This window comes from Sciurus carolinensis, chromosome 5 (genome assembly GCF_902686445.1).
Source record: "Sciurus carolinensis chromosome 5, mSciCar1.2, whole genome shotgun sequence".
Taxonomy (NCBI): domain Eukaryota; kingdom Metazoa; phylum Chordata; class Mammalia; order Rodentia; family Sciuridae; genus Sciurus; species Sciurus carolinensis.
This window is the reverse complement of record NC_062217.1, coordinates 174,686,879-174,708,424: the sequence shown is the minus strand read 5'-3', so window position 1 is coordinate 174,708,424 and position 21,546 is coordinate 174,686,879. Positions and strand designations below refer to the sequence as shown.

At 54.8% G+C, this 21,546-nt stretch overlaps 1 protein-coding gene across 1 annotated transcript in view; it reads left to right on the top strand.

Annotated features, from left to right (window-relative positions):
* Tcerg1l (transcription elongation regulator 1 like) overlaps positions 1 to 21,546 on the top strand; it is a 179,242-nt gene that overhangs the window by 155,476 nt on the left and 2,220 nt on the right. The window contains exons 9-11 of the mRNA XM_047553669.1: positions 7,381 to 7,516; positions 15,568 to 15,657; positions 19,556 to 19,674. Of these exons, the coding sequence (XP_047409625.1) occupies positions 7,381 to 7,516; positions 15,568 to 15,657; positions 19,556 to 19,674 (345 nt within the window). The remainder of the gene's footprint in view (positions 1 to 7,380; positions 7,517 to 15,567; positions 15,658 to 19,555; positions 19,675 to 21,546) is intronic.

The following is a 21,546-nucleotide window of genomic DNA, read 5'->3' as shown; positions in this document are numbered from 1 at the left end:
CTCAACTCGGTCTGCACACTGGGCAGACTTGCCTCTGAGTAAAGACAGGGGATGGCTATTCCTGCCAAGCTCACAGGTTCTCTTTGTACCACCCCTTCTTGGGGTCCCATGCCAAGGCCCCATAGCCAGGACTTTGCCCAAGGCCATGATCCATCCTGGGGACACACCTGTCCTGATGCAGTCATTGGCTTTAAACCCCATCTGAGCAGTGCAGTGTAGGCAGAGCTGGACCCAGCATCTCTGACCAATGTGACAACCTATTGATAGCTGCTGAACAGATGCTTTGGCACCACAGTGTTGAGCCTGAGAACCAGAGAACACAGATCCTTCAGAGTGTGCCACATCTGAAGCTTATTTTTTACAATACATGGTAGGATGTCTGAGGCCCCATGGCAAAAAGATTCATAGAAACTTTGATTCCTGTAGAATTTTGTATTATGTCTCACAGCAGATATAACAGCAGAGTTACAGGATGGTGGTGTTTTGATGATAAATTCCCAGCCCTCTTTTCTAGAAGACACATTAAATCAAATAAAAGATGAGATGTCCTCCAGGTGAACAGAGGACTGGAGCCCAGCCTGGGAAGAGCTAATGTGGATGGTCAGAAGCCTCCAGGGACAATGAAGGTGAAGAATCAGCAGCAAAAACAGCAGCATCTCCACCACCACCACCACCACCACCATCACCATCATCACCGGGGTCGTCCTGCTCATCTCCATCATCATCACCATCATCACCACCTGCACCATCAGCACCACCATCATCATTACCGTCATCACCACGGTCATCATGTTACCATCATCTCCACCACCTCCACCACCACCACCACCATCACCATCATCACCATCATCACCAACATCGCTGGGGTCATCCTGCTCATCTCCATCATCATCACCACCACCATCATCACCACCTGCACCATCAGCACCACCATCATCATTACCCTCATCACCATGGTCATCATGTTACCATCATCTCACCACCATCACCACAATCACCATGGTTTTCATCCTCATCTCCATCCTCATCAGCATCACCATCACATCATCACCACCTGCACCTCCACTGCCATCATCATTGCTATCACCATGGCATCAGCACCACCGTCATCACCAGTACTATTTACAGATCAGCCTTGTGCTAAGGAAATTAAATGCAATACCTCAGTCCTGTGTGTTTGCCAAAAATTGCAAACAAGGATCAGGTGTTCTTATTTCATTTAATTATTACAAACAAGTCCTAAGTGGTAGGTACTATTATTATTTCAACTTTATAGATGATAAATAAATGAACAGTCAGTGAATTGAGAAGCCTTGTCTAGGAACAGAGCATCTCAGTGGGAAGGTGCAGGTCTGTGTGAGTGGGTAGTTCAAACTTTCAATTAGTGCCCTGCATTCTGCCTCCTTGCCCATCCCTCAGTGTAGATCCTGTCCTGTTGTTGGGTCTCCATGGCGGTGGATACAGAAGGCGGGTGTGGGAAAGGCTAATGCACGCATGGCACTCAGCCCTCAGGAGGCCGGTTGGAGTCCAGCGCTGTGTGAGTCCTAGTTCTAGCTCTCAGCTCTGCATGGGGAAGCAGCGGATATCATAGAAGAGAACTCAGTAGTCACACACTCAGAAGACGTACCAAAATGTGGCACTAGTTACCTGCTGGACAAATTCTGTAGTCAGCACTCTGCAGTACCAAGACAAAAACTGGGATGGGGCTGGGCCTTGAGGACGGAGGCCCCTGGGCACTAGAGGAAGGAAGGCTGAAGGCCCGTTCTCTTTAGAAAGTGGGGCCTGGAGCTCGGCTGTGTCTAATGCATCTCTAAGGAAGTTCCAGGAAACAAATTCAACCACAAAGCTAATCCAACAAGCACCTGTCATGGCTTTTGGCACCAAGGACAAGTCTAGAGCTGTTGATGGGCAACCAAACAAGGCTTCGTTGCCCTCAAGGATCTCGCCCTGCGATACAGAAGGCAGACATGGAGAGACTCTTGAAGAGAAACCTGGGGCGTCACCCTGCTGCAGGAAGGCCACACTCTGGGAGCCCAGGGGGAGAAATGGCTCAGCCCCTGGAGTGGGTGCCACCTCCCAGGGAGACCAGCAGGTGGCCAGCTGGAAACTGAGCCAGGACTTGTGGGTGGACAGGGGCCGGAAGAGCACCTGGAAGAGAGTGCCTCATGGCAAAGGCACAGAGCTGCCCCCGAGCAGGGGAGGCGGGAGGAGGCCATGAGGCCTGCTGTTCAGATGGGTGAGGATGAGGACAGGAAGGAGCTGTGGTCCCTCTGCCAGGGCTGTGTCCTGAGAACATGGATGAGGGGCCCCCGACTGGGTGCACCTGGCCTGGACCCCTGGGTGCCCTGGCCTGTGACCACACAAGGGTGGAATACACTGGAAAGAGGCCCCAGGAGCTGCAGGTGAGCAGGGACGTGCAGCAGAGCAGCTGAGACTACAGGCGAATCCAAGGAAACCCTGAGGCTGGGTGGCCACAGGAGCAGGGGACATGACAGTGCCTCTTGGCCTGGGCTAGAAGTGCCTCGTCCTGCACTTCACACCCAGAAAAACCAGGGCTCCTGAATTCCAGCCCAGCACCTCCATGTGGACCACTGAAGATGCTCTGGAATGTCCCTGGTGGGTACCCTGCTCTCTTGACCAACGAGGACAGAGCTGTCCTAGGTTGAATTGTGTCATCCCAGAATCTCTGGACTGAAGCAGGGGAGGCAGGAAGGGCACAATGAATGACCAGGACACTAATAAGTCCCATCTGAACTTCCCCGGCTCATAGTCTGATAACAGGACCCAAAAATACAGTCGTGTTGCTTCCTCAGAAGTCAAAGCACAAATCTGCCTCTTCCCCCACATCTATGCCAATACCTATTTATACAAATTGGTGCAGCCACTCTGGAAAGCACTATGGAGATTCCTCAGAAAACTTGGAATGGACCTACCATTTGACCCAGTCTTCCCACTTCTCAGTGTATACCCAAAAGACTTAAAATTAGCATACTACAGTGACGCAGCCACATCAATTTTATAGCAGCTCAATTCACAATAGCTAGATTGTGGGACCAATCTAGATGCCCTTCGACAGATGAATGGATAAAGAAACTGGTATATAACACAATAGAATATTATTCATTCATAAAGAACAATAAAATTATGGCAGTTGCAGGAAAATGGATGGAATTGGAGACTATCTTGCTAAGAGAAATAAGCCAATCCCAAAACACCAAAGACCGAATGTTTTCTCTGATAAGCGCTGATGATACATAATGGTGGGGGGTGGGGGGTAAGAGAAGAATGGAGGAACTTTGGAGGGAAATGAGAGGAGGGAGGGGGCAGGGGCATGAAAGATGGTGGAATGCGACAGACATCATTACCCTACGCACACATGTGATTGCATGATTGGCACAACCATAGAAACGAAAAGATGTACCCCATTAGTGTACAGTGAATCAAAATGCAGTCTGTAAAAAAAAGAGAGAACAAAAGAAAGAAGTCAAAGCACAGATGGGATGGCCGAGCACTGTCCTGCGTGGACTTGTTCTGCGGAGGCCTCGCCCGGGCCCTGCCAGCCTGCTGCTCTTCATGCGGTGCCCTTCTTGCCTTGGGCAGCAGGCTTTGGAGCATGTCCACCTGGGAACGTGGAGACTTGAAAGCCCATCAAGGAAACTCATCAGGAACTGTTTCGGGAAAGCGTGCCTGAAACACACCTGAGAAGCCGTCCGCAGACCTCAGCTCAGGGTCTCGGCAGCAAGGAGCCTCACGCCCCAGGGCAGCTCGGGCCACCATGGTGGGACCGACCCGAGGCGTCTGTCTGGCCTTCCTGCTGAGCACTTCTATGAACAAGCTGGATGAAGATGCCGGAGGCTCACCCCAACTGCAAAGGTAGGGAGGCAGGGCTGAGAGCTGGCGGCAGAACCGGGAGTATGGACCCTGGGGCAGGACGAAGTTATGGGCCACGCTTTCTCAGCGCTGAGGAGCAGCGGGTTTAGAACCTGGTGTCTGACCCGCATCCTACTGTGAAGAAGGTCCAGAGGAGCCGTAGACAGCCAAGGTCGTTCTGCAAGTCAGCTTCCCACGAGGCCCAGGGCACCGTGGACCCGCGCGGCCCGTGGCGGACTCTGCAGAGCCGGCTCCTCCCGGGGCAGCGCTGTCCGCACAGACTGTGGCGTCACGGCCTCACCGGCCTCACCCTCGCAGCGTCCGCCTGAGGCAGCCTTTACTTCTCATGCCCTGGAGCAACCCGCACGCCCTGGATTCCGGCAAAGCCTGTCGAGTGGTGGTGGCCGTCCCCAGAACCCCTGCACGGGACCCTGAGCGCGGGGACTTCAGCCCTGGCTCCCGTGGTGGCTGAGTCTGATGTGGGGCACCACCGTTCAGTCCAGGACGACGAGGCTGCCTCCCGGGAGCAGGCCATCCCTGGTGTGGCCACCTCTTTCGTGCCCAGCACCGCACAGGTGGACACCTCAGACGCGCAGAGAAAGTCAGGGACATAAGTCCCTACTGTTGCTCAGGCCTGCAGGGGTGGCTGGTAGGGGGCTGTCATCTCTTTGCCAGGGCCACTATTCTGCCTCAGGATGGCTCTGCAGAGGAATCTGGAGGGAAGGAGGCCCGTCTGAGGGTTCAGGGGAGATGTCTGTGCTCAGTGGGTGTCACAGAGCCGGAGGGAGAGCCACTCCATGTGGGTGGGGACCGTCACCACAGCATCCACACTGGTCTGGGAAAGAAGGCAAGGAGCATGTGGCTCTGGAGTGAGGAGCCCCCAGGGGTGCGGCGCCCAGATATGGGGAGCACCTGCCACAGGGGAAAGGTCGGAGCAGGCCAACCGGGGACCCAGAACCTTCCCCAAAGCAGTGGGTGACCCCTCACTGCCATTGCCGTGCTGCAGTCAGACCACCGTAGAGCCCGCCGTCCCCGCGGGCCCATCAGGGAGCCGGTCCCGTGCTCAGCTGCCTCTCATCCTCCGTGAAGTTCGGGCCCACCAAGCTCAATATAAAGTCTCAGAACTTATTTTTGGCTAAAGGTGCAACAATCATTCAGTCCCAGGAACATCCAAAAACGTTCCACTCACTTGCACTGGCCTCTGGCCTCTCCTACCCGAGCTGGTGGCCGCGCACCCTGGAGGTCCGGGGGTTCTGTGCAGAATGGTTTGTGGAATAAGCAATGCTGAGTGATCATTTTCACTTCAAGTTACAACAATACGAGTCCTGTTTCCACACTTCTATTTTTAACTAATGAAAATTTATTACAAAGAAATCCTAATTATACCATTTGGAATGTAGTAGGATTGCAAATACTCTGGAAATTTCTTTTCCAAAATTCTGTATCATTGCAGAAGCAACAAAGGATGTAAGTTCTCGTAAACGGTGGGTCTATAAATAAAATCCCCGTGGGCCAGCGACCCTTTTGTCTCCCTTGTGCGCTCGCATTAGCTTGACAGGACAAACCAGTAGTCAGTACGACAGCCCCTGTGGGTGGAGACCCCTTGCTGAACATTCTCAGCAAATACATTCTCTGAATACCTGGGTCAGACAATGCCTGGCAAGAAGCACGCTTGGCAGGCTCAGGGCAGCCCGGACAGGCCTGGCCTGTCAGCTGAATGACCATGCGTCCCTGTCCTGCACCCCAGGAGGAAGTTGTGCAGGTTCCACGTGACACCCTCTGTCTGGATGAGGCCCACTTGGGCCACTTGATCTCACGAGGGGACTTCCAGATGTCCGTGTGACAGCCACATCTGACTGCAGGTGTGGTCTGTCTTCCCAGGGCAGGCCTCCCATGGAGAGCACTGCACTAATGTCAGAGGAAACCCGAGCTAGACAGCAGTGTGCTCAGGGCCGCTGCTGGCCCTGAACAGGATCCCATTCCAAATCAGCAGGGACAGCAGGAAGTCACAGCCAAGGAGGAGGGTGGGGGCATGGACAGAAAACCACCGAGAAGACGCGTCAGTGGTGAGCGGGGCTCTGGCTGAAAGCAGGACAGTGTTGGTACAGCCCCGGGGATGGTGGAAGATGAGGGACCTGGAGGACAGCAGAGACCAGATTGCACCGTGCAGAGATGCACATGGAAGCCCAGGTTCCAGCACAGGAGCTGAGTCAGGTGTGGTCCAGGAGAGAAGCCTTGTCCCCAGCCCAGCGTCAGGGAGCCCAGACTGGTGTGGCCTGGGGGACTCGACATTCTAAGTCTCATCCTGAGACCAGGTTTGCCCACTTCCTCGGGACGCTCCCAGCATACAGGAAGCACCAGCTTGCCCTGCCCAGTCCCCTCGCGTCCCTAGCCCTGGCCAGCTCCACCCAGTGCAGCAGAGGACCACTGCAGAGTGGCGGCCACATGCTGGAGTGGTCCAGGGAGCCTCCACACCCGTAGCTTCCAACAGGGGCTGCTTGGGGCCTGGTCACAGACAGGTGTGCTGCAGGGTCAGGCTGGAGAGAGGCCCTGCCAGGGTCGGAGTGGCCACAGTGCAGTTGTGCTGGAGGCCAGTGTGAGCTGAGCCTCTGGGGAGGCCAGCGCAGGCTGCAGCCCCAAGGACTGGGATGGCAGCTGATCAGATGCCACTCCCAGGCTGGGCCAGGTCGGGGAGGAGGGGCAGCCAGCCTGAGAGGAACAGCTTCTCCCACTCAACGAGGTTTCCTGGAAGGAGGTTGGAGATGCTTCTAGAATAAGGCATGGAGCCATGAAGAGATCTGTCAAGGGCCAGTTACAAGGATGCAGGCGCCCGTGCTTATGTAGGTTGGGCGTCTCCCCTTCCTTCCAGGACGGGAGGTCCCTCCCACCCTGTGAGAGCCCCGGGGAGCTGTGGTGAGCGCCTGCCTCCAGCCTGGTGAGGCAGCCGCATACTGGGCCCTGGCTGCAGCCACCCTCTCTGCTGGGGATGGAGACCTCCAGGGACCCAGCGTCCTGCTCCCATCCTTCCTCTTGGTCACTAAGTCCCCTTTTGGTTCCATCTCAGGGCAGTGACTTCTGGTCCAAAAACTATCCTTCACTCATTTGTCCAAAAAAGAGAAGGGGCGTGGTGGTGAAGAAAGGCCCCTCGCCTCCTCGAGAGCATCTGTGCGGTGACCGTGAGCCTTGGCCTCTGTCCTGCGCAGGTGACCCTCACGGGCCTGAAGGGAGGGTCTCACCCACAGGCGCCCTTCGGCAGCTCCCACGGTGCCACCAGCACACGCCCAGCATCCTCTGACTGGTGCCGCCTGCTCGTCCCCACCTCCCACCCACAGGCGACACAGCAGTTTGCACCCCAAGGGCAAAAATCTCCGTGCTTACCTGTTGCCCGCATCAGCCTTTAGTTAAAGAGTTTTCCAAGATTCTTTGTTTCAGAGAATGTTTTTAAAGCTGCAGAGAAAACCAGGTGGGCCTCCCAGGGCATGGGTGACTTTCTGCTCTTTACCCCTAAAGGACCGAAGACTGCCAGAGCCCCGGGCCCGAGGAGGCACAGCCAGAGGACAGAGGCACTGGGACACCGCCCCCCCAGATTCTCCTGCCCCTGGAGGAGCGCGTGACCCACTTCCGAGACATGCTCCTGGAGAGAGGGGTAAGGAAATGCAGAGCGGGCTACAGGGCCTCAGCTCTGGGGGCTCCTCAGCGACAGCAGCCAGGACATTCTCCTTGCTCAGTCTGTGATTGCGCAGAGTGACACTTGGGCTAAATTATTTGAGAATACTGGGGCAAACCAACATGGAAGGGGCACCTCCTTCTTGTCTTAAAGGAGAAAGGGGAGGCCATGGGTGTGGGATGTCCACATGTAAAAGGTTTGGAGAGTCAGGCAGAGCAGTCCCCGTGGGAATAGGGACCAGGAAGATGTAAGGAGGCTCCTGCCTGCATGGGCATATTCCTGCTATAGCCAGGCCAGTGGTTCCCCAACCTCAGGGATGTCCCCGGGGGATATCTTACCCACCAGGGACTCCCATGCCATTGGATTAATGTGACTATTTGTGAGTAAAATTAGAATATCCTAATTGTAGCTGATTTCTGAATCTCATTTTGAATGGAGGGGATATATTTGAATCTCTTTCCAACAACTTTTAATTTCTTGCTTTGGCTTTTGGGTATAAAATGAGCCAGATACAATATTGCAACCCAGTTGGATTTCCTTAGAAAATGAGGCTGAACACAGAAGGTAGTGATGGAACCTAAGAGTGAAGATAATTATAATGAACACTGTAATGGCCTTGTGAATTCAAAGCAAATCCCCTCTGCAGTCCACACAGCCCCAGGCTGTTTCCTGGCTGGGCCCTCCTCTGCAGGTGCAGCTGGAGCTTGGTGCAGGGCCCTGGGCCCTGGGAGGAGCAAGGGCAGAGCCGCTCTGGACCTCCTGGGACAGGCCAGTCTGAGCCACTGCCTCACGGGAGACCCGAAGAGCCCAGGCAGCTCTAGCCCTTCGGGATTCAGCAGGAAGAACACCTGCCACCCCTGCCCAGCAGCCCCTCTCCCATGGCATTGGGAACTCAGAGCTGTCCAGCTCTGTGTACAGCCCACACCTGAAGGGAAGGTGCAGGCCTTGGCCTCAGGAGCTAGGAGCAAGGGGCGCAGCACAAGTGCCCTCCGTGACCCGTGGGTCTCAAAAGGGCTCCAGCAGCATCTCTGCCACACAGATCTGCCTCGGGGCCCCTTCCCTGGGAGGCCCTCCCTCTGTTGCTGATGACACCCCGCCATGGAGTCCTGTCCCTCTCACAGTACCGTCCCCTCGTCAGGCCACGCTCCCAGAGGGTCAAGGAAACCCAGAGCCCAGCTCCAGGATTTCCCAGGGATTTCCTCCTTGTACCCTGGAGGTGTCTCCCTCCTGCACCCCGGAACAGGCGCGGCGGTGCTCCCCAGCGAGTCCTGAGGCCGCGTCTCAGCCTTCTGCTGGGCTGCTGCTTGCTTCTGCTGCCTGCACTCCTGTGCCCACTGAGCAGCTGTCCCCAGGCACCACGCGAATGGAACACACCACACCCTCTGCCCAGAGCTGTGGGTCCTGTGCCCTGCGGGCAACCGGATGCTCCTGTGACCCCTCAGGACGGTTGCTGGCTATCAGGCCCACACAGTCCCCCCCTGCAGGGACGTTGCAGAAGTGTGCCTGGCCCCTCCTTTGTGAGCCGACCTAGCCAGGCTGGCCCACGAGCGTTACCTGGAAGGAGAAGTGGTCTGTTCCATGGCACGTGCTGGCATTATGAACTGTTGAGAAACATGAGCAACACAGTTCATTTCATCTTGTTGTCTAATGTCCCCTTCTCTCAACAAGCCCAATTTACCAACAGAGTTTTACCCAGCCAGGGGCAGAGAGGCTGGAGGGCTAAGTTCACACAGGCTCTTGAATTTGCCCAGAGGGCTTTGCTGAGGGATGTTCCCATGGACAGCTGCAGTGCATTCTTGACCTATTGTGGGTGGGTAGCTCATTTCAGCCTCTGATTCTGAGATTCTTAAATGCAAATAGGCGGGAAGGAAAGGAAGCCACAACCCGTCTGTATTTACCTGAGAGAGGCGGGGAGGCCGCGCCCTGTCCCCTGCCTGGGACCTTCGGGAGCCCACACTCACTCATGGAGAGAAAGACCCATCCAATTTACGGTCCAGGCCATAAAGCACCGCCACCATTTACGATTTGGGACTTTATAAAACATGCCAGCAGATTTCCTAAATTGCTCCTGCTCATGAGAATTCGATAGCTGAACCTTGTAAGAGTTCTAGTTGCTTAAGGAATGAGGCCTAAAAGGTCACTTTTTCATGGGCTGAGTGATTAATAAGACCTTTTATTGCACTTGCTCAGTACTTCAGCTCAGAACCTCAGGCACTGGCGGAATGATGGGGCCTGGCCCTGGGGCTTCTAGTGGATCACAAAAGGCAGAGTTTGAGCTCTTCCCTGGGCATCCTGGGCAGGGGCTCTGGTCACCTGCTCTTGCAGCAGGTCAGGGTCTTCCAGTGAGATAGTTGCTCTGTTTCTATTTTGCTACAAATCCCAGTGGAGCTTTCTCTTAAGGCTTGGGTCTACAAAGGGGCACATTTAACTGAGTAGCAAGTTCTAACTTGATCCTGTCAGTCCAGCTGAGTCCAGCAGGGACATTTCCCTGGGAATGTTTTCCTGGGCAGCGTCCTTTGGAAGTTGGCAGTTCCTATGCAGGAACCAAGGAGAGAAAAGTCCGAGGACCCTAAAACCTGACTCGGGTCTCAGAGTGCCCCAGGGCCCTCTCACATCCCTCTGTGAGTAGCCCCTGGCCAGTTTCCAGCAGGAGGATCAGACTTGGAGACCCTGGATGACTCTGGCTAGCTTGCATGAGAGCCCCTGGACTTGGACCCACATCATGTCGCAGTGAGGAAGAAATTCTCAGGCCGTGGCCCACCCTGGCCTGGTCTAGTGCTCTCTACCTGCCCTGAGATGGCCTTCTGGCACAGGGGTGTGCCAGGATGGTGCAGAGAGTGGCCCCCTTCCGTGTCCCGGCTAACAGGGTGGGGTAGCTTTCCCAGGCAGCCGGAGGGACAGCCTGGCTCCCCTCTGTGCCCCATGGTTGGTCCTGTCTGGGCCCTCCCTGCCCCAGGCACGTGAGCACATGGCCACTCAGGGGCTGTGGCAGGTGCCAGACCAGGGCACCTACTGGAGGGCTGGTCCTCGTCCTGGAAGTGGCGTGGCTGACCTGTGCAGAGGTGGCTGTGAGTCCTGCCCAGCACTGTGTGCTCCGGGCCTGAGTCTGGGCTGGATGTTCATCTGACCAAGAGCCTGCCCGGGCTCTTCCGAGCCTCACAGGCGCTTACCGTGTTGCTGATGAGATGAGACGTGTTACAAAGGTAGCCCATGATGCACAAATCCCAGAGTGTGAACCCCAAATGTACTATCACATTTAATTAATAAACTGGTTATTTAGAAAAGATGCAATCCTGTAATGTGCACAATCAGAAAGACGAGAAGTTATACCCACCTATGTATGAGTTAACAAAATGCATAAATGCATTCTATTGTCATGTATAACTAATTAGAACAAATTTTTAAAAATTAAAAAAGAAAAATAGAAAAAAATTTAAGAAAAAGAAAACAAATCACCCAAGTCCCATCCTAAGTGGCAATTTTTACTATTATTTGTGGGGTCTGTTTTCCTTCAGACCTTTTATTCCTCTAAAATTAGGTTTTTAGGGGCTGGAAACGTAGTTGGTGGCAGGACACTGGTCTTGCAATGCTCAAGGGCCTAGCACTGCAAAACAAATTAAGATAAAAATACAGTTTGAAAAGTCAAAAGCAGAGATTGTTATCTTCCAGCATAACCAAGGCAGAACTGCCGGTGAGCACAGTAGAGCCAGCGGCTTGTTCAGCAGACAGCTTCCCGAGGTTGAGCCTAATTTATAATTGTAGATTACGCTCTTCATTAGCACAAACTGAGAAAACACTTTTGATGAAGGCGTACTGTTCTATTTATTGTCAGTTTAAAATTCCTGCATTTTAATTTATTCAGTTACTTCCCAATTTTGCTACTTTAGTGATACTTGCTGATCATATAGATAGGTAGTCTTGAGTATGCGTGAGTGTGTGCATGCGTGTGTGGAATTTGTTTCCTTTGGGCTGTAAACATTTGATCTATGTTACCAAATTGTTTTGAGAAGGTTGTTTAAATTCAGCTTATTCTCCCACCAGCGATGTTTGAGAATCCCTGAGACTGTGTTTTGCCAGCACTGAATACTAAGGGTGTCAATATTTACCGCTCGTCGCTTTAGAAGTCCCACTGTTCTTCCTTCCCTTCCTGTTTCCTCTGGGCTTCTGTGGTCTGCCTCCCTTTCTCAGTGGACCCTGGACTCTGGCTGTTAGCATGACGCCTCACTGGTAGCAGTTGTGCCAGCTCTAATGAGCCAGCTGCCCCTTTGGGGACCTGTGACCTGCCCACTGCAACTTCTGGATGGAATTGTAACTGTCCCTAATGTGAAAGTAATCCTCCAAAGCAAATGAAATCAGCTAAGAATGTCATGGAATAACTGTGAAATTTCAGGAAAAAAATGCTAAAATTGGTAAAATTTGGCAGTTCCTGTCCCCGCCCCCCTGCTCACTTCTGCTCTTACCTGTAGTTCCCCTGGGCTCATGGGACTTTCTGCATGCTGATCACTCCAGTCTCCAGGGACACCTGTACCCAAGAAGGGATGGGAGTTGGTAGGTAGGACCTAGCTCATCCCTGGTTAGACAGGACTCTGTTGATTGGGGCATGTTCTCTATGGGTCACCCACCTAGCTGGTGGTCCACTTAGGCCACCTACTCCTCTATGCGGGCTGCTCTGGGCAGAGCCGGGGCAGTGACCAGGGGCCCACTTTCCAGGATAAAGCCAGGCCTGACCCCTTGCACCAAGCCTGGTTGGTCCCTTTATCCTGGTATAGTCACCTTTAATCATCAGGACCTCGGAGTCAGAAAGAGAATAGCATAGCACATAGCACTGTGCTCCAGGAAATGGGCTGCTGAATCCTGGCATTGAAAGGAGCAAGGCCCGTTTCCCACTCTGAGCCTGCAGTGGAGCCCAGGGGTGGGCTTCAATGCTGGAAAGACATGGAGCAGGTCCCCTCCTCAGGGGACCCAGCCTCAACCCCCAGGTGCCTGGAAGCAGAGGCTGAGGGCTCAGGCCGAGGGAGAGTGGGGAACCCACTTCTGTGTGGTGGGTGTCACTTCCACCTGCCCCAGTGGTCTCGGGGACACTCCAGAACCCCCGCCCGCCCTCTGGAAGGAAGGACTACTGCATCCCTGAGCACGGTGACCAATTTCCCTGACACCAGGGATACAAGAAGGGGCAGGGGAGACAGGCGGCAGGAAAGGCAAGAAGGCCCAGCCATTGGCATGAGCTGGGCAGAGGCGGGAGGGAGGGGTCCAGTCAGACCAGGGCCCCGGGCTCTCTTGGCAGCTGCAAGAACAGGCCGAGAAGTCCCACCCTCTGCGTTTCTTTTCCTCGTGTTTTTAATGTGTCACAAACGCTGTCACGTGGGAGCCTCTCTCCTCTGTGCACCTCGTAGACTCTGAAGGCAGCAATGTCAATGCCCCGATCCCGTCCCCACTGGGGCGCAGGCTGAGGGAAAGAGCCAGCCCTGGAAGGGCCAGAACCTGGACTGGAGAGTCAGGTTGCTCTCTCTGCAGGATATTCACACCTGGACAAGGAAGCACGAACTTGACCTTGACCTTGACCAAGAGTTGACATCCCGGGGTCACTGTCGCCAGTCTAACATGCCAAGGAGGGAGGGGTAGACTCAAGCTGCTGTGTACCAAGCTTGGTGAGAGTCTCTGTCTGAAGTAGGGGCCTGTATCTGAGATGGAAACCCCCTGTGGAGACCCTCTGCTCGTGTGTGACCTGGCTGGAAAGCAGCTGCTCTCCCTGGGACACCCAGGAGGGCCCGTGCAGACAGACAGATGGATGGCACATGCATTTATACATGCACAGGAATGACTGTCCCCAGGTACTGGCCTCAGGTGGGAGCCAGGTGCCCCATGACAGCACGCGGGGCTGGGGCTGCCTCTGCCGGGATCTGCTCTGCTGGAGATTCACCCTCCAGCACGCGACCCGCGACTCTCACCCTCTCCCCTGACTGTTAGACTCGCTGGCCTTTGTTGGTCCAAGATTGAAACAGACTGGAAAGAGCTTCTGTAGGTGAGGAGATTAAAAAGTCGCACGCTTGCTCTGGAGGGCTGCTCCCCTGTCGCGGTCTGACCGCACAGTCACCCCGAGATGACTGGACTTCTGTCTCCACGCGTTTTAGCCACCTCTGAGCCCTCCCGACCACTTTACTAAATGGAATTCGTTTGTCTCGAAGCTGAATTGTCCCCAGGAGCAACGCAAAATCCTTTTACCTCTTTCTGGAAAGGCCTTGGTGGAGCTGGATTGAAGCCAGAGCAGTTTCCCCCGGCTGTTTTGTACAGGGTCACCACCCGTGTGAGGTTTCTTTATGCAGGAAACCTCAGTCACCTTCCAGTGGGTGTGGCAGAGGCTCAACCCATCCGTCCCCAGTGGGGGTGCCAGGCAGCCAGGGCTCTGTGAGGGCTCAGGGCAACATGGGGAGAGACTCACGATTGCTGGCACCCTGACCGCCTCTGCACGCCGCTGGGAACACCTGCCCCGTGTCCCTGAGCTCCAGGCCCGGGAGCCGCAGGCCAGTGTGCTCCACGCCAGCCCGCTCCAAGGTCTTGTAGTTCCCTCATCCGCCTTCTCCTGCACCAGGCTTCCTGATATCCAGGGGCCTTGAAGCGTGTTCTCTAAACTCTCAGCACCCAGCACGGGACTGAGGCAGAGTTTATATTAAGCCCAGGTTTTTGAACAAATGAATTGTTTTTAAATGGCTTAAGCAAGTATTTCCTTGCTTTGTCAGCTGAGTCCCGTAGCATCAAACCCACCTGGATGTGGTTCCTCTCACACCTCTCTGGGACAAAGGAGCCAAGGCTTCCTGCGGGAATGACTGGTTTGGGGCTCAGGTGGGGTGCATTCTTGCTGAGCCCGGAGCTCTGTGCAGAGCTGGAGAGCATGGGGGCTGGCAAAGCAGGGTCAGGAGCACACGTCAGCTAGGTAGGCATCCACAGAGGACTCCCATGGCTGACGCTGTATGCAGCAGAACTGGATCGAGACAGCAGGAGCTACACATCCACGTGTCCTCGTGGGGCAAAGAAACAGCTGCATGAAGGAGTGAACACGGAAGAATCCAAATTACTATGTAACCTCTGCCCTCAGCAGAGCTTGCCCAGTGTGGACTGACTGTCCATCGCTGTCCGTGGTGCAGAATGGAAAGGGCAGGTAACCTGGCGGTGGAGACACGGACACCCCTCAGCCAGGTGATCGGGTCCAGGCACCAGTGCTGAGTGCCATGCATGGCGGGGACCCCTGATGTCATGCACTGAAGTGGCACACCAGCTCTGTGGTCTTCCTCCCAAACCCGTAACCCCCAACGGTTCCCGCCCAGGGGATCCCGCAACACACCTGACCAGCCCTCCAAACAGCAGGTCATCAAAACCCAGGAAAGTCTGAGAAACAGACCCTGTGTGCAGGAGCCTAAGGAGACCTGAGACTGACTGTCATGAGTCCTGAGCAGGAGAGAAGAGGAGGTGCAACTGGAGGGTCTGCACGAGGAGCTGGACTTTGTCAACAACGGTGGTCCTGACCCAGTGACAACTCCAGACCTGGGAGTGGGGCACGTGGGAGCCCCCGCCAGAGTCCAGCAAATTCTCAGTAATGCCGAAGCTACCACAAAATGAAATACTTTGCCTTAAGCAATAACCCACCTAAAAGATGTTCATTTAAATACCAGCTGACGTTCTGCCAGCCCAGCCTTCTTGCAAGACATCACCTTGTGGTGACCTGTGGGTTCTGAGAAATGTCCTCTCTGTTCTTGAGACGGGGCTGCAGGGCCCCCTCCACGTAGACTAGGGCCTGCACACTGGGGCTCAGCCCTGGAGACTCCCGAGGAAGGAACGGTGTCACAAGTCTAGAAATTAAGTTCCCTGGTGTTCTGAGTATTGATTTTCTTGGAATGTTCTCACTTTCATACAATGCTGTGTCACTGAATCTGTTGCGCTCCGACGCTGCATTCTTTGTAACCATTGGTCACTTCAGCACGACTCCAGCTCCGTATCTGATGCTAATACCAACTCCATTGAATCTCTCTCTCCAGGTGTCAGCGTTTTCTACTTGGGAGAAAGAATTGCACAAAATTGTGTTTGACCCACGCTATCTCCTGCTAAACTCTGAGGAGCGGAAGCAGGTAAGGCTGCGTCAAGCAGGAAGATAACTGTAGACACAGAGCTAAAATGACTGCCTGGACAGCTGCCAGCTGGTTTGGCTTTGCAGGTGGGGAGGAGAGCCTGTGGTGAGGGCTGGAGCTCCCAGCTTCTGAACGGGAGTTGGAGGGGCAGGGCAGGGCTGTCCTGGGAATCGTTCTTACCTGACCATCTGGACATGACCCATAGGAAGTACCCATATTCAAAGGTAAAAATGCAAATTTTGGAGAGCATCAACCATATTCCAGTGACTGCACTCAATGTGCTAAAGTCACCAAGCACAGAAGGTGAGTCATAATGAGGGTGACCAGGCGAGGTCCAGGGCCCACTTCTAGAATACGCCATGGACAGCTGCTCTAGGAAGCAGGTCCCAGGAGAGCGAGGCTGGCTTGGAGATGGGAGCCTGGAAGCTCTTTCAAAGACAGATTGGCCAGGGCTCTTCCCTGGCTTGTTTGTGGATGAGGTCACTGAGCCATCCGCCTCCAGGCTCACCAGGAAGATGAGGGGCCAGCTTCGACGTGTGTGGGGTGTGTCCTAGCCAGGGAGAGGCTTGGGGGTCCAGGAGCAGGCCTGAGAAGGTCCTGGTGCCTGCTGGACGGCCCAGCTTTCTGTATCTTCTGTTCCTGTCCCAACCTGACGGCTTACGTGAGGCCACATCTTCCCTCCTTACGGCCTGGGCAGTGGGCCACTGAGACCCACGACTGGCTGCAGAGGAGCCTTGGGGTCATCCTGGAGAAGACAGTCCCTTGCCACGGCCCACAGGGTCTCCTCTGGTGCTCCCAGACGGCAGTCTGGTCAAGACCCAGGGGAGGAGTGTGGAGACTGCCATTCCATTTTCAGTCCCGTCACCTGCTCATGAGGTCCCGGTGAGCAGACGCCGGAGACGGTGGAGCAGCCAGGCAGAGTCTCGGCCCACTCCCGCCCTCTGGAGCCACCTGTCCCGGAGTGGACACAGGTGGCTCTGGGAGTGGGCGGCTCCTGGAAAGCCATAGGCCTTTCAGGAACTGGGAACAGATGACCTTTTAGCAGAGGTTCAATTTTGAGAAAGAAGCACGTTCCAGAACATGAGAAGTGCCGGGCCTGGCTCTGAGTAACGCTGCCACCGTGAGCGGAGTTCGGATCGTGCGTATTGTTTCCGGGGAAATCCTGGAGTTCCACACTGACTCCCTCTCAGTCCTTCTCTGCATTGAGATGGGAGGCTCACAGAGGAGGGAGCCTGCGTTCACGTGGCAGTCTTGCCCACGCCTGGTACAGCCACTGAGGTTTGCGGTCACCGCCCGGCAACTTGCAGGTGCTGCTGTCTGCTGCTGTCAGCTGCCTTGCTCTAAGTCACAGGTGTGTCTAGAGACCACCAGTCCCTCTAGTGGAATTTGAAGAAGGAAGGCCATCCCCACTCCTGAGAGGAAAGGCCTACGGAGAGGAGGCCCCTGAAGCAATTCCAGCTTGACGCTCAAGCCGTGTCTCCTGGAAGGCCTGGAAGGCAAGGGCCCGGCTGCCGGCAGGTGGAGCAGGGTCAGGAGCAGGGCCGCCATCTGCCCTCCAGACTCTGGAGATGCTCATGCAGCCCTCCTGCAATGACGGGCAGGGAGCAGGGAGGTTGTTCTTGGGTGGCCCAGTCGGGGTGTGGGGCAGGCCTGTGGCTCCCTGTGGCTCCCTGTGGCTACCTGTGCCTACCTGTGCCTCCCTGTGCCTGGTTGGTGGGGAGCCCTGCCTTGCCCACAGCCTGCAGACAGATCCAACGGGAATGTTGGCTCACACCTAGAGTCGTCTTTAGGGGAGAACCTTCCAATGTACCTGCAGGGCCTCCCCGAGGAACTGTGGGCTCCTCCTAACATCCTACCACAAGGGCCTAGAAGGCCCAACGAAGAGAAGGAAGCCACCAGTGGACAGATGCTCTGCAGCCACCAGGGCATGGCAGCCCAAGGGCTGCCACTGTGCCAGCAAGGAAGCTACGCAGCTGTATGAGCCGGGCACCGAGCTGGACTGTGAAAAGAAACAGTGTTTGGGCCTCATTCAGAAAGCACAGATTGACAATAAATAGTGCAAGCGTCAAGCACAGAATGTGCTGGGGACCTACGAATCCACTATCTCCATGGGGAGGCCAAGGCTTCGGGTGAACCTCACCACTCTCCCTCCACCAGGAGCTGCGGAGGAGAGAAAGCAAGCCCAAACAGAGAGCGGGGCCAGGGAGTGCCAATCAGGCCTGTTTCCATGGAAACGGGTAGTGTTCCACTTCATCTCCGCAGAGCTCACAGTAACGAGATAATGGCCAGTGTTATCTCTTTTAAAAAGTCATGCCCCACTTTGGATAAAACTGGTGTGATTTGTTAGGAGGAAGAAATCCTGCTACATTAAATTATAGCAGCATAAATAAAGCAACTGAGAAAAGGGAGAGACGAGAGAGAAAAGTCTGATTGGATGGATAAATGGTTCCAGGCAGAAAGAGGTGCAGGTGTTTTGTGGGGGCTCTGACCCCACAGCCGGCCAGCCTTTCTACCCAGATTTAAAATTAATAGAGCAAACTCTGGTCAACGATGGAGCCACACGCTTTTATCTGGGTGATAACCCTGCCTTCACCTCTTTTATTAGTTTGAATAATAAGGTGATTGGACACCATACCTTATTATTTGGCTTGAAAGTAGAATTAACCAGTCAGATTCTTACTTGATATATAGACACAGGCTCTAAGTTTAAGCCACGTGCGTGGACGTTTCCCTTGGCTGCTGTGACCTCAGGAGGTAGGTAACATTTTGTACTTAAATCCCGTCAGGGTTTACCATTAAAGGTGGGATCTGAACCAGTACGACAGGGTGGAAGAGAGCCAGGCCGGCTGCTACCCGCTGGTTCAGCTCCACTCACAGCAGGGCCGCAGGACCAGCAGCAGCCCTGGCCCTGGGGTCCGACTTCCAGCCTGCACGGGCTGGTACAGATGTGCTGGTTATCAGCCTTGAAGGACTGTGTGGACTTTTTACTGATGTTTTATTTATATTTGCATAAATAAATAAATTACCTCCGGGTTTTTTTTATATTCTTGAGATTTTGATAGCAGTAGGAATTAAATGACTTTGTCCCCTCCCTGCCAACTTTATAGTCTGTGACACTTTTCTGCTGTTAGCCAATGAGTGGCCTTATTTAAAAGGAGGAGGCGTCCATGGACACGGCAGAGGTGTTTCATCACTTCATGTGGCTCCTGGTTTCTGAGAGGAAGTACCTGCCGTCTTGAGTGGATTTGCCTGCAGACAGGATGGGCAAGGTTTCCTTGGTCAGCATCTGACCACCTTCCTGGCCCAGCAAGTGTCTGGGCAATTGCGATCAGGGCTCCCTGTGCTCATCTCCACACAGAGCCAGCCCAGCCTGGGCGCCCCTGCCCGCCTCAGCAGGGAGTGCTGGTCCACCTTGGCCTCCTCATGCCGGCAGCCCCCTGCAGGAGTGGGCTGCTCAGAGACTGGAGGCTGGGCTTCAGAGGGTGTAAAAGTCCTCTCTGTTCACAAGATAATGTCATCTTTGGAGATTCAAGGACCAGCAACCTTGTCTTAGAAGGTGACCACAGAATGCTCGGTGTCCCCTCTGTTACCGGTGCCCGTCAGTGCCCGTCAGTGCCCGTCAGTGAGGGGAAGGTTGACAGCCCATGTGCTACTCCAAAGAGAGATGCACGCTGAGGTCTTCAGAGGGGTCCACAAGCGGCTCCTGGGACCCTGCTGCAGGCCCAGCAGTGTGACCCAGAGGTGGGCATGTGTGTGGAGAAGCGCCCCGGGTGGGGCGCACCTGCAGAGCGCAGCGAGAGGCCGTGGCTCACAGGCCCAGCCGTGAGGAGGGGGTGGCCTGCCCGGGACTCCGTTGCTCGTGTGTGATTCCATGATGCTTTTGCATGTGTGTTTCAAGATATTCGAACAGTTTGTCAAGACAAGAATAAAAGAAGAATACAAGGAAAAGAAAAGCAAATTGCTGCTGGCCAAAGAAGAGTTCAAAAAACTCCTGGAGGAATCTAAAGTGTCGCCCAGGTAGGCGGGAGCGGCTCGCGGTGTCACCGGGGCTGGGAGCGGGTGAGGATCACAGGAGGACCTCAGACTCTGCTTGTCCAGCCTGGTGACCTAACCCTCGGGGACCCTGACAGTGCTGACTTTAAAGGCCTGTGGGGAGGGGCTGCCCCCTACCAGGTCATGGTGTGGCCTCTAGGCCTGTCAGCCTGTGTTCACCAGCTGTGTCCTCCCCACACATAGAAAGCCCAAGACCTGGGCTTCCCACCGGCAAGGAGCCTCGAGACCCAGGTGACAGTGCCGAGCAGCCCCCACACCAAGCCCCCCCTCCGTTCTGACCACTCAGCAGAGCCCATGTGAGGGTCAGCTGAAGACCCGCAGGGCAAGTGACCCGTGGAGACTTGGTCACCAAGGCTGCCTAAGATACAAGAAGGCAAAGAAACCCTCAGGAGAGTGGGTGACAGCACGGGGAAGCAGTCAGCTCGGTTCTTTAAAGGCGCCCGGAGCAACTCGTCTTTCAGAAGTGAGCCGGGCTCCTTTCAGAACCAGAGAACAGAGCGCTTAAGTATAAAGACTCGATTCCAATGCGTTTTTATTTTAGATTGGCAGACGTCGATTGGTACTTGAGATGTAGGCTCCCACGTTTGGGGTGGGGTCCACGGGGACAATAGCTGGGTGACTTGGGTCAGTGTTGCCTACACAGCCGCATAAAACGCCTCCCCCTGCGCAGGGCAGACACCTTCCAAAAGGGAGGTGGGCCAGCACGGAGCGCCATCCGAGCGCCCATCCAGGAAAGCAGAGCTGCCTGCGACCTGTGCCTCCCGGCTCCCTGTGGTGCCCGCAGCGTGAGAAGCCGGTCCCCCACGAGTAGCTGAGGGAGGGCAGAGAAGGGAGGCCAGCCCTGACACCCACGCAGCTGGCGGCCTGGCCCGGCCAGCAGGCAGGTGCTGGACCTGCACCTGCTTCCGTGTCCTCACGGGAAGGGGCGTGACCACACCGACCTCAGGATCCCAGGGACCACATGAGGTGCTGCAGGGCCCACCAGTGCTGGGCAGCAGCGGGCGCTCAGTGCACGGCAGGTCACGGTCACTGCACTGCTGCTGTGTCACTAGAGACCATCAGCAAATGTTAGCCGTAGGCCAGGGGGCACCTCTCCCAGGGCAGCTGTGCAGCAAGTGGAAGGATCACACACAGCACACACACGTACCGTGCATACCACGCACACACACCACAAATGCACCACACACGTACCATGCATGCAGACCACACACACGTCACACACATGCACACTGCACATACCATAAGCAGACTCACCCACACCACACACACACCATCATGTGTATGTTCAATGCACACACCACACACACACCATCATATGTATGTTCAATGCACACACCACACACACACCATCATGTGTGTGTTCAGTGCACACACCACACACACACCATCATGTGTATGTTCGATGCACACACCACACACAAATCACATGTACATACCATACACACACACCGTACACACGCACACATATACCATACACGTGTACCACACACACACCATGATACACATGCACAATGCGCACACCCCACACACATACCATACGTACCACACACACACACACACACACACACCATCACGCATAGGCACAATGCACATACCACACACACACACATACACACATATGCTGTACATACACATACCATACATACATACCACACATACACCATCATACACACGCACGATGTAGACACCACACACACATAAACACACACACCATATGCACCACACACCCTGCACACATGTATACACACCCCATGCACACCATACATGCACACATACATACACCATACACACACCACACACCGTACATAACACACATACCATACATGCCACACACAT